At 41.4% G+C, this 12,158-nt stretch overlaps 1 protein-coding gene across 11 annotated transcripts in view; it reads right to left on the reverse strand.

The window, feature by feature from the left end:
• Window positions 1-12,158, reverse strand: part of LOC122561094 (exocyst complex component 6-like) — a 203,710-nt gene that overhangs the window by 15,124 nt on the left and 176,428 nt on the right. For 5 of the 11 annotated variants that reach the window (XM_043712491.1, XM_043712485.1, XM_043712482.1 and 2 more), the window contains 2 exons: window positions 5,594-5,706; window positions 5,237-5,248 (listed from right to left, as the gene is read on the reverse strand). In XM_043712491.1, coding sequence (XP_043568426.1) covers window positions 5,237-5,248; window positions 5,594-5,706 — 125 coding nt within the window. Of the gene's footprint in view, window positions 1-1,208; window positions 1,506-5,236; window positions 5,249-5,589; window positions 5,707-12,158 lie in introns of those variants that run through there. The other 6 variants (XM_043712488.1, XM_043712483.1, XM_043712490.1 and 3 more) reach the window with 3 other exon arrangements.

Consider the following 12,158-nt stretch of genomic DNA (forward strand, 5'->3'; position numbering starts at 1 on the left):
TCTAAGAATCCATCTCTGAGGCACTCCACAAAGTCTCTTTCTTGAGGTCCAACACCATCCTGATTCTCCAAGTCATCCTGCATGTTGAAAATCCCCATAACAACTGTAGTAACATCTTTAAGACAGGTCAATTTCAGCTCCTGATTCAACTTACATCCGACATCCAGACTGCTGTTTGGGGGCCTGTAGCTAACTCCCAAAAGGGTATTTTTACCCTTAGAATTTCTCAGCTCTATCCACACTGACTCTACATCCCCTGATTCTAGGTCCCCCGCGCAAGGGACTGAATATCATCCCTTACCAACATGGCCACCCCATCCCCTCTGCCCATCAGTCTGTCCTTACGGTAGCACGTGTAGCCTTGAATATTCATTTCCCAGGCCCTGTCCACTTGAAGCCACATCTCAGTTATCCCCACAATATCGTATCTGCCAATTTCCAAAAGAGCCTCAAGCTCATCCATTTTATTTCTAATGCTTCGTGCATTCATATATAGTATTTTTAATTTGTTACTGCCCTCACCCTTTTGGAGGGGAAAAGGCAGGTGGTGGTTTTCCATGCACTTGCTACCCTTGTCCTGATTAGTGGTAGAGGTTGCAGGTTTGAAAGGAACTGTAGGAGTTGTCTTTGTGAATTACCACCATGTGTTGTGCACATAAAACACACTGCTGTCACTGCATGGCAAGGGTGAAGGGAATTAATGTTCAGGGTAGTGGATGGAAAATCAAATCAAGTGAGATGCTTTGTCTTGTTCTTCAATTCTTTGGACCTACATTCAGGCAGTAGAGAGTATTCCAAAACACTGCTAACTTGTGCCTTGCAGGTGACAAGATTCTGGACCTCTGACCTGCTCCAGAAGCCACTGTATTTGTACAGCTGGTCCAGTCCAGTTTTTGGTCAAAGGTAACATCTAAAGTGTTAATAATGTGAAATTCAGTGATGATAATGCCATTGAATGTTAAAGGATAGATGGCTAGATTCTCTCTTGTTGGATATGGTCATTGCCTAACACTTGTGTGGCACAGATGCCACTTGCTTTTATCAGTACATTCCTGGAAATTGTAAAGGATTTATTGCACACGGACACTGACTGCTTCAGTATCCAAGGAGCTGCAAATGGTGAATACTAAACCATCAGCAAGCATCACTTCTTCTGACCCTATGATGGAGTGAAGGTGATTGGTAAAGCAGCTGAAGATGATCGGGCTTAGGACACTACCCTGAGGAACTCTTGCAGAGATATCCTGGAGCTGAGATGATGCTTCTTGCAAGGTGGTAGCAAATTAGGACTCTCCAGCCAGAGCTCATCTGCTCCTTGCATTTCTTTTTTCTCTTGCGTTTATTCTTTTTTTTGTGTGGCGATGCTCTGAACCCCCAGCCTCAGCGTGGACATGGCATAGATTCAGCATAGAATTCCAGCCTCGAGGTGAAGCTTGCATGGTCTGGAGGCCAGGTACTGACAGACTGAGGTGGGAGGATGGGTTATTCTAAACTTCTCTTTCTTTCTCCTAAGAATTTGTACCGCAGAATTAGTACCCAACTACCTTTGTGCCTAAGATGGCACCATAAGTAGCAATATGAATTTTCCACTCTACTCACTGGAGTGTGAGACAATAACGCTAACAAATGATGGTCTTTCAACAATTACACCTTTGTGCAGGATAGGACTCCAACTGAAAAGCTTTCTCTCAATTCCATTTCACTCCAGTTTTACTAGCACTTTTGATGCCACACTTAGTCAAGTGTGCCCTTCATGTCCAGCACAGTCACTTACACCCTACTTCTGCAATTCTGCTCTTTTGAGCATGTTTGAACCAAGGCTAAAATGAGGCAGGAACTGAGTGGTTCTCGTAGAACTCAAACTTAGTCACTGAGCAGGTGTTGCTTGATAACATGTTGATAACACCTTCCAACACTTTACTGATGACCAAGAGTAGACCAATAGGGCAGTAATTGGCTGCGTTAGATTTATCTTGCTTTATGTGCAAAGGACTTCTCAGGCAGTTTTATACTGTCCATTTCAGGTAGATGTCAGTGTTGTAGCTACAATGGTACAGCTTGGCCAAGGGTGCAAGATTTTCTGGAACAATTCGCTAAGTCTTCACCACTAATGCTAGAATATTGTCAGGACCACATAGACTTTACAGTATTCAGTGTCTTCAGTCATTTCTAGATAAAACATGGAGCTAATTGAATTGTTTGAAGACAGGTACCTGTGGTGCTGGGGACTGCCAAAGGAGGCAGAGATGGATCATCCATTCAGCACTTCTGGGTGAAGACGAATGCAAACCTCTTATTTTGCAGATATGTGCTGGGCTCCCCCATCGAGGGTGGGGATGTTTGTAGAACCTTCACCTCCTCTGTTAGCAGTTTAATTATTTACCACCATTAATGACTGAAGTGGCAGGATTGTTGAGTTTACAGTCTGAGCTGGTAGTTATGGGATCAATTAGCCCAATCTCATCACTTGCTGCTTACAAATGGTTCTGTATTGTAGCATGTTTTGAGTATGCCGAGTGCAGCTCCTGGTATGCCCTCCTGGACTCTAAGAATCAGATCTGATCTCTTTGGTTGATGGTAATGGTAAAGTGAGGATATGCTGGTGCCATGAGGTTATAGATTGTGAGCAAATCCAATCTACTGTAGCTGATGGCTCACAGCACCTCATGATGTCCAGTTTTGACTTGCTAGGTCTGTTAACAGTCTGGTAGTGCCACACAACACAAGGGAGGGTATCCTCAACGTGGAGTCATGACTTTGTCACCACAGGGACTGTGTGAAGGTCACTTCCACTGATACAGTCATGGACGGAACAACTGCAATAGGCAGACTGATGGGAACGAGGTCAAGAGGATTTTTACCTCAGACCTGCTGCAAACCTAATCCAGCAGCTATGCTCTTTGGCACTCAGCCAACTCAGTAGTGGTGCTCCCAAGTCACTTTTGGTGTTCAAGTCTGAAGTTGCCTACCAAGGGATCATTGTATCCTTTCCATCCCACCCCATCTGCACTTCGGAGAGACTATTCCCTCTGTGACTTCTTTGCCTGATCCACGACCCCCACCAGCCCACACCCCACTCCCTGCACCTTCCCTACCAACGCAAGAAATGCAAAGCCTGCGCCCACACCTACCTCCTCAGCTCCGTCCATGGCCCGAAAGGATCCTTCCACATCCGACAGAAATTTACCTGTACTTCCATACACGTCATCTACTATATCCATTGCACTGGGGTGGCACGGTGGCTCAGTGGTTAGCACTGCTGCCTCACAGCACCAGGGTCCCAGGTTCGCTTCCAGCCTCCGGCAACTGTCTGTGTGGAGTTTGCACATTCTCCCAGTGTTTGCATGGGTTTCCTCCAGGTGCTCTGGTTTCCTCCCACAGTCCAAAAATGTGCAGGTCAAGTGAATTGGCCATGCAAAATTGCCCAGAGTGTTAGATGCATTAGTCAGAGGGAAATGGGTCCGGGCGGGTTACTCTTCAGAGGGTCGATGTGGACTGGTTGGGCTGAAGGACCTGTTTCCACACTGTTGGGAATCTAATCTAACTACACATGTTGTCTCCTCTAAATAGGGGAGACAGGACTCCAACTTGTGGATCGTTTCAGAGAACACCTCTGGGACACCTGCACCAACCAACCCCACTGTCCTGTGGCTAAACATCTTAACTCCCCTCCCACTCCAAAGGATATACAGGTCCTGGGCCTCCTCTATCACCAAAGCCTAACCGCCCAATACTCTTCCACCCAGTACTCTTCCATGTGGTTGAATAGTCCCAATGTGGATTTCACGAGGTTTCTTCATTTCTCCGCCCCCTCCCTTATCCCAGTCCCAAGCCTCCAACTCGGCACTGCCCTCTTTACCGGTCCTCCTTCCTTCCCACCTGTCCGCTCCACCCTCCTCTCCGACCTGTCACCTTCACACACCCCCACCTTTACCTATCACATTCCCAGTTACCTTCACCCCAGCCCCACCCCACTCCACTCCACTCCCATTTATCTCTCAGCCACCACTGGCCCACAAGCCTTTCATCAGGAATGAGGCTTATGCCTGAAACATTGATTCGCCTGTTCCTACAATGCTGCCTGACCTGCTGTGCTTTTCCACCATCACACTCCTGACTCTGATCTCCAGCATCTGCAGTCCTGACTTTCTCCTAGTTGATTGTGTATTGGTATGGTGATTTTTGTAGAATTAACAGGGCCAGGTTTGTGGTTGTCTCCAGTGCATAGGTCAACGTCAGGTGCTCTGTCCAATTTCTTTCCTTTCTTTGAACTTTGCAGAGATTTGAGATTTGATGCACCTGATTGAAATGACTAGAGACCCAAAGGACAATAACCAGTCAACCACATTACACTGGGTCTGAGTCACACGTGGACCAGACTAGATAAGGATAGTAGATTCCCTTGCTTATAAAAGGTCTTTAGTCAATGAAATGGGTATTTATGACAATTGATAATGGTTATGTGGTCACATTAGGCTAGCTTTTTAATTTCAGTTCTTTTTTAAAATTCAAGTTTTACCATCTGCCATGGAGAAATTCAAGCCGATATTTCCACAGCATTAACCTCGGTTCTGGAATTTTAGCCCATCGACATTACCTCTATGCCATCTATACCATCTCCCCAAATCTGTTGTGCACTTCAAAACTGAAGTTTCAAAAATATTTCATTGGCCATGAAGCACTGAGGAGTATTTTGTAAATCCCAAAAGTTATCAAAGACACTAACTAAATGCAGGGTTTTTTTCTTTCAACGTGAGCTTATTTCATTTTCTCATACTCAAAGGATTGTTTTTCCAGGGTTTTCTTCCACCCAGCCTAACCACTAGTCAAATTATGCACTGAATCACTCCTAATTGCTTTTGATCAGTGTCTTTTATAAATCTATGAAAGCAATCTTGTATAAAGATAGATAAATAAATTACTTATTCAAAGTGGATAAAAAATTGACTTTTAAGAGGAAACTTGCTCTGATTTCAAGTAAATAATATTATTAAATTATCAAGGGACAACTTCCAATGCCATGGAGTTGGAGGTTAATTACTTTGGACAGACACTGCTTTCTCAAACAGGTTTAGGAATGCAAAAATCAAACCAGTTCAGACATAAGCATGTCACGTGTTAAATATGCATACATTAAATAATTTCTAAAAGATAAGATGCAATTCCCAATGGAACAATGCAGTCTCAAATCACAACAATGAATAAGCAGCACTACCTAGAATATGCAACTACTTACCCTCTGTCGATTCTGATTTGGAGCAATTTACCAAAAAAGGAATGATGAGATAATGAATGATGAGACAGTCAAAAGCCACTTCAAGCAATCAGAAAGTTGTAAAATGTTGCCACTAAAGGTACTAGGTAATGGTAATGTACAGTACAGCAATAGTTTTACAAAAATGCCATTTTATTTGAAAAACAAAATGGTTCTAACATCCAGGAAATTGTAAGAATAATAATGTAAAAATGAAATAAACTAATACTTTTCTTCAGAGTATAAGTGACTTAAAATAATGAGTCATCTTGATATAAATCATCTTGTTTCATGGTACTTAGGGACACCTGCAAAAACAAACTTTCAAAACTTGCTTACTTCTCAAGGAGTATCAGAGCTGTGCTGGGATTCACCCTCAGATACTTGGATGTAGCTTGTCCATAATCAGCTAGATATGTTGACCAGTCCCACACCATAAACAGGTCAAGGAGCTGCAAAAGACAAATAAACACATGGTACTGTTACAAGTGCTGGCATAATTGTGATTTTCTTCTTGAGATTTATTTTTTAAACCAGCACCAAGCTGCAAGGAAAGCAACTCATGGTGAGATAGTAAGGTTGAACTGAAAGCAGGTTACTTCCAGTCTTTTTACACACAATTAGTTGCATCTAACATTAATCCATTGTTAGAAGCTAATTTGAATCAAAATACTGAGCATGCAAAACAAACTTCTCCAAATTCCAAGTACTGTATGTTGCCAAGTCACTTCAAAACAAAGTCAAGACCTCAAATGAACAAACTTTGAACTGGACAAGTGTGAACAGTCTGCTTCAAATGCCCATTTATTTCTTGATGAGCCTAATCCAGATATTGAGCAGGCATTTTTACTTTGGTATTTGGGTTCTAGGAGGGCACTGAACTGGAAACCTAATACCTGTTAGCATCAGACCCACTTTTAACTGCACCTTGTATGCTACTGGCCAATGAAATTTACTTTTCCTGGTCTTGACTTTGGTTCAGCATCATATTTTATCCCTGTGGCTACCTGCCATGATTTTCTGAAAATTTGAGGTGCAGTTTTTGTGTCAATATCAGCAGTTCCTTTCAACAGCACCTTAATTCCTGAATTACTTCTGGCAAAAACATTCAGTATTGACTAACATTCGAATGAAGTATTTCAACAATGCTGAATATACAACTCTAATATGAAACCACTTCCTGTTTGACTGCTAAAGTGGGTGTTAAATATTCCTTAGCACTATATTTAAAAATAAAGAGGGCACAGCACTGTACTGGGGTTCTGGGGAATATCACACCATCAACCAATATGAAACCAGTTAGCTGTTCATTCATCACGGCTGTTGTAGGATATCTTTAGGTGACTGTGATAGCTGAGAGACTGAGTTTTGTTACACAGGGCAAAACTGGGTTGAAGACTGGACAGTTCATTGTATGCATGTGGAACAGATGCTCACTTATGTAAACAGTGATGGGTTCATCCTCTGGAGTGGAGTCAGAAATAAATTATCCTGAATTTTTTTTTATCCTAAACGGTTTTGGTTTCTAACTTTTCACTTCTCCTAGGAGATTATATGCAACCAGATGGATAGGAAGTATCTGTACTGTGATGGGTAAGGGATCAAGGCCAATAGGGTTAAGGAGAAACCAAAAGGGATTTTATAAATACACTAAAGACAAAAGGGTAACTACGGAGCAAATAAGGTCCCACAAAGATCAGCAAGGCTGAGATGGGGGAAGACACTAAACAAATATTTTGCATCAATGTTTACTGTGAAGGAGGACATGGAAGATATAGAATGTGGGGAATAAATGGCAACATCTTGAAAAATGTCCTTATTACACAGGTGGTAGTGCTGGACGTCTTAAAACGCATAAAAGTGGATAAATCCTGAGGACCTGATCAGGTGTACCCTAAAACTCTGTGGGAAGCTAGGGAAGTGAATGCAGGTAGATAGGAGAGTGAAGGCGGCAATTGGTATGTTTTGCTGGAGAGCAGTGAGTATAGAAGTTGGGAGGTTATGTTGCGGCTGTACAGGACATTAATTAGGGCACTTTTGGAAAAGTGTGCGCAATTCTGGTCTCCCTCCTATGAAGGAGGATGTTGTGAAACTTGAAAGGGTTCAGGAAAGATTTACAAGGATGTTGCGAGGGTTGTAGGATTGGAGCTATAGGGAGAGGCTGAAAAAGCTGGGGCTCTTTTCCCTGGAGTGTTGGAGGCTGAGGGGTGACCTTATAGAGGTTTATAAAATCATGAGGATTATGGACAAGGTAAATAGACAAGGCCTTTTTTCTGGGGTGGAAGAGTCTAAATCTAGAGGGCATAGATTTAAGGTGAAAGGGAATGATTTAAAAAGGGACCCAAGGGGCAACGTTTTCATGCAGAGGATGGTGCGCATACGGAATGAGCTGCCAGAGGAAGTGGAGGTAGCTAGTACAATTACAACATTTACAAGACATCTTGATGGGTATATGATGGGCCAAATGCTGGCAAATGGGACAGATTAGGTTCGGATATCTGGCCGACATTGACGAGTTGGACTGAATGGTCCGTTTCTGTGGTGCACATCTCTGTGACTCTAAGACTCCAAATGGAATTAGAGTGAATGGCTAGTTTAATCAGCTGGTGCAGAGGGCTGGATGGCCTTTATTCCTCTACTGTAACTTTATGACCACGAATGACAAGGAATGCTGTATGTTCTATCAAATTCATACTAGTTTTAGATAAAAACTGCTTATGCTTGGGGTTTTGAGAGAAAAAAAAAACTTTAACCATGTTGTACAAAACAACATGAAATGTCACGCCAGCACATCAAGGATTTCAGTGTGCTGATTGTGGGAGACAATGATAAGACAAGACAGTAGACTTGACATGCTGGAATGGTAATATGATTCAAAATATTACCCATCACCATCATCTACAAAGGCTGGCTGGCCAGTTGAATTCGCAGTCTTACAGTAGTTACTATGTCCTACAAATACATTCCAGCACAATACAAAAATCGTTGTGCAAATTACAAGTGAAAGCCTCAGGTCATTTACGTTTTTTTAGGGCTTCATGCACCAATGCACTAAAATTCAGATAACTGCACACACACTGAAAGAGGCTGGTCTGCAGAATGTGTCATCGGTCTTTCACTATACATGTGCTCCTTCAGAGCTCATCTAGGTAATTACAGGTCAGTCATCTTAACATCTGTGGTGGGGAACTCCTGACCTTTAACTAAAGATTAAATTATCATGTATCTACGTAGAAAAACAGCTAAAAAGAAGCCATCATAGAATTCAAAAGGAAATATTGTACATGACAGATCTCCTTTGAGGATGTAACGGATATGAAGATAGGGAAAAAACCAGGAACCTACAGAAATGTTAGGCAACTGAAAGTATCAGTCAGTGCAGATCAGACCAAGAGGTGTGAAATAGGATGGGAATAGAATGCTGGGATTAGGAATTGGTTAGAATGCAGGAAAGAGAGAGCAGGAATTAAAGGAAGTTTTCCCTAGAATAGTTGGGTGATAGTGGATTCCTACAAAGGTTAAATTTTATGGCAAATTTAATGTGGCAATGATTTAGATAGGGAAGAGAGAGAAAATCTGATAACCAAAGTAAGAGGCATAGTTAATTCTTTTGAAGACCAACAGGAGCTGTGAGGGAATGGATGGCAAGAGGACACCAAAGGAATTAACCCTAGGTTATAGAGTCAGAGAGTCAGAGATGTACAGCATGGAAACAGACCCTTCGGTTCAATCTGTCCATGCTGACCAGATATCCTAACCCAATCTAGTACCACCTGCCAGCACCCGGCCCATGTCCCTCTAAACCCCACCTATTCATATACCCATCCAAATGCCTCTTAAATGTTGCAATTGTACCAAGCTCCACCACATCCTCTGGCAGCTCATTCCATACACGTACCACCCTCTGCGTGAAAAAGTTGCTTCTTAGGTCTCTTTTATCTTTCCCCTCTCACCCTAAACCTATGCCCTCTAGTTCTTGACTCTCCCACCCCAGGGAAAAGACTTTGCCTATTTACCCTATCCATGCCCCTCAATTTTGTAAACCTCTATTAGGTCACCCCTCAGCCTCCGACACTCCAGGGAAAACAGCCCCAGCCTGTTCAGCCTTTCCCTGTAGTTCAGATCCTCCAACCCTGGCAACATCCTTGTAAATCTTTTCTGAACCCTTTCAAATATCCGATAGGAAGGAGACCAGAATTGCACGCAATATTCCAACAGTGGCCTAACCAATGTCCTGTACACGTAGTACTGCAGTCCTCCATCTACCCATATTCTCAATTATTATCTTTAAGAATGGTAAAGATACTGGCATATATCATTACCTATCTCTGTGAATTGATATAAGTCTGCATAATGCCATTAGAAACAGCGCTATGTGAACAAATGTCACCACTCTACATGTTGCATGGCCTAGAATTGCATGTCCTATTCTAATTTAAAGTATTGGAATTACTTTTGCTATCTCTAGTTCTTATCCTTCTCATGGAAGGATGAAATCATGAATGCATCAGTCCTTCCAAAGGTAAATCTCCAAGTATTTTGGCAAGCAGAAGTAATTTTGTTGGTATGAGTATATATTCAGGATGAAAGGCAGTCTCACATCTAAGCTATGTCCGGAAGGGTGAGGTAGCTAGAACCAAACAACCAGTGGGATATAGGAGCTCTACTTCAAGGATGTTTGTAAGTGTATTGTGAAGGCTGGAAACATCAATTAATGCACTTGGTAGATACGAGCTGATGACAGAAGAAACTAATTACATCATCTGTTGGCTAGTGTGTGTCACCACAATGATCAGCTGCTAGAAATGTTTGACAACAGGTGCCAACATTGAAAACAACAATCCACAACTACACCTCAAAACCACTTCATTTGTGACACTTGTGGCTGAATCAGATTCTCATGAATTTGTCCCTTTGGCAATCTGTGAAATTACATTACGTGAAGCAGCAGGGTGGTACAGTGGTTAGCACTGCTGCCTCACAGCGCCAGAGACCCAGGTTCAATTCTCGCCTCAGGCGACTGACTGCGTGGAGTTTGTACATTTTGCCTGTGTCTGCATGGGTTTCCTCCCACAGTCCAAAAATGTACAGGTTAGGTGAATTGGCCATGCTAAATTACCTGTAGTGTTAGGGGCAGGGGTAAATATAGGGGGGTGGGTTGCAGGTCGGTGTTGGGCTGAAGAGCCTATTTCCACACAGTAAGTAACCGAAAGCATCTGATGTCTTGCATGTCCATCACCTGTATAGATGGAAGGATGTCAATTGTCAAATTCCTGTCTTTAAGATGCTAATTATTTGCTACCTTCTAGCTCTTGAATATTTGTCCAGTTGTTTTTGTGTGTTTTGTTTTAATTCCTTCATGGGATGTGGCCAGGTCAGCAATATTTTGCACATTCCTAATTGCCACTCAAAAGTTCAAAAAGCAAATCAGTCAAACCATCTATTCCTCAAAGAATTCTAGGATGTGACACATTTACCTCAGGACTGGTGCAGATATGTAATCATTTTAGTTTCTGGTACAATTCATTCCTTGTTAACTTCCACATGCGCTATAACTTAGTGCTATTTTATATAACTTAGCGCTATTTTATATAACTACAAATAGTACTCAATCAATTGGTTTAATTTCATTTTTAAATGACTGTGTTTTATTGGAATCCTATTTATTACCTCCTTAGGGCCATGTTCTCTTACACGCCTTTAGTATATCAAATTGTGGAATATGAATTTATGTGCGTGGCTTGAAATTGAAAGGCAGTACATTAAAATGATTATTGCTGTTTTCATTTCATGTTTTACAGAAGTTCATAAATCACCAAAAAGATATTAAATTTTCAACTATTTTGTGGATGAGTATGATATTAATTCATCTTTAAACTGAAGAAGCAATTTGAATTATTTGAAGGTCTAGTTTTACTAAAGATATCAGGTCTACACAAGAGGAAAATTATAATGGCATAAAGACATTTAATATGAAGCATCATTTATAGCTGCAATTTAATAATCTACAAATCTTGATTTCAGAAATTCATCATTTTACATTATGCTAGTAATATTGAGCCTCACTAACACAGCAAAAATAACTTAAGTTTCAGAAATAGTATTTGTCTGGAATGTATTAGCATCTCAAGATAAATGTGTCTAAAAGTCATAGCTGAAGTCCTGCAGGCTTTAAGTAAAGAAGGCAATTTCTTCCATTTCCACAATGAATATAGGTCTGGTTTAGGGCTTCTTGGTTTATGCGTCATGCTGGCCCTTGGGAATATGAGTAATAATCAGAAACACTATTACACGCACAATGAGCAAATTACAGAAAACATTAAAATTTTCACATCAGGTTACTCAGATTTTGTTTTGCTTTGCCTCGAAAGTCTGATGAAACTCATTCAGAATCCTTGTGACAGAAAACTGAACGTTTATAGCTTTCCAGTCTGATTGTTTTTCACACATGGTTTCCCCTGATCTGTCTCAACTAAGTACTGAACAGTCGCACATATTACATTTTGGTGTAAATGGAAAGCCACTTTAACCAGAAAGACTACACAGTTTCATTCTGTGTATACACAGTTATGAAAATATGAAATATGGACTGCTGATTTTCAAATTCCATCATCTGACTTTCATGGACTAATCACTGTCTTAAAATGGCCACAATAACTACCTGACCACACAGGTTAGGCAAACTTCATGGAGTAAATTAAACTGTCTGAACAGGTATGAACATTTTATCAACAGTCATGGAAATTAGTCCACTTGGTCAAGCATGAAAAGGCCCTCAGCTCCTATTTTGATTTACATCTGAATGATAGGTTTCACATATTGGAGATGGTGGGCATGACTTGCGATTATAAAGCTTGAAATCAATTAACCCGTACAGGGAAATACGTATGCCAATCTCCATGTT

The sequence above is a fragment of the Chiloscyllium plagiosum genome, chromosome 22, assembly GCF_004010195.1.
Source record: "Chiloscyllium plagiosum isolate BGI_BamShark_2017 chromosome 22, ASM401019v2, whole genome shotgun sequence".
NCBI classification, from domain to species: Eukaryota; Metazoa; Chordata; class Chondrichthyes; order Orectolobiformes; family Hemiscylliidae; genus Chiloscyllium; species Chiloscyllium plagiosum.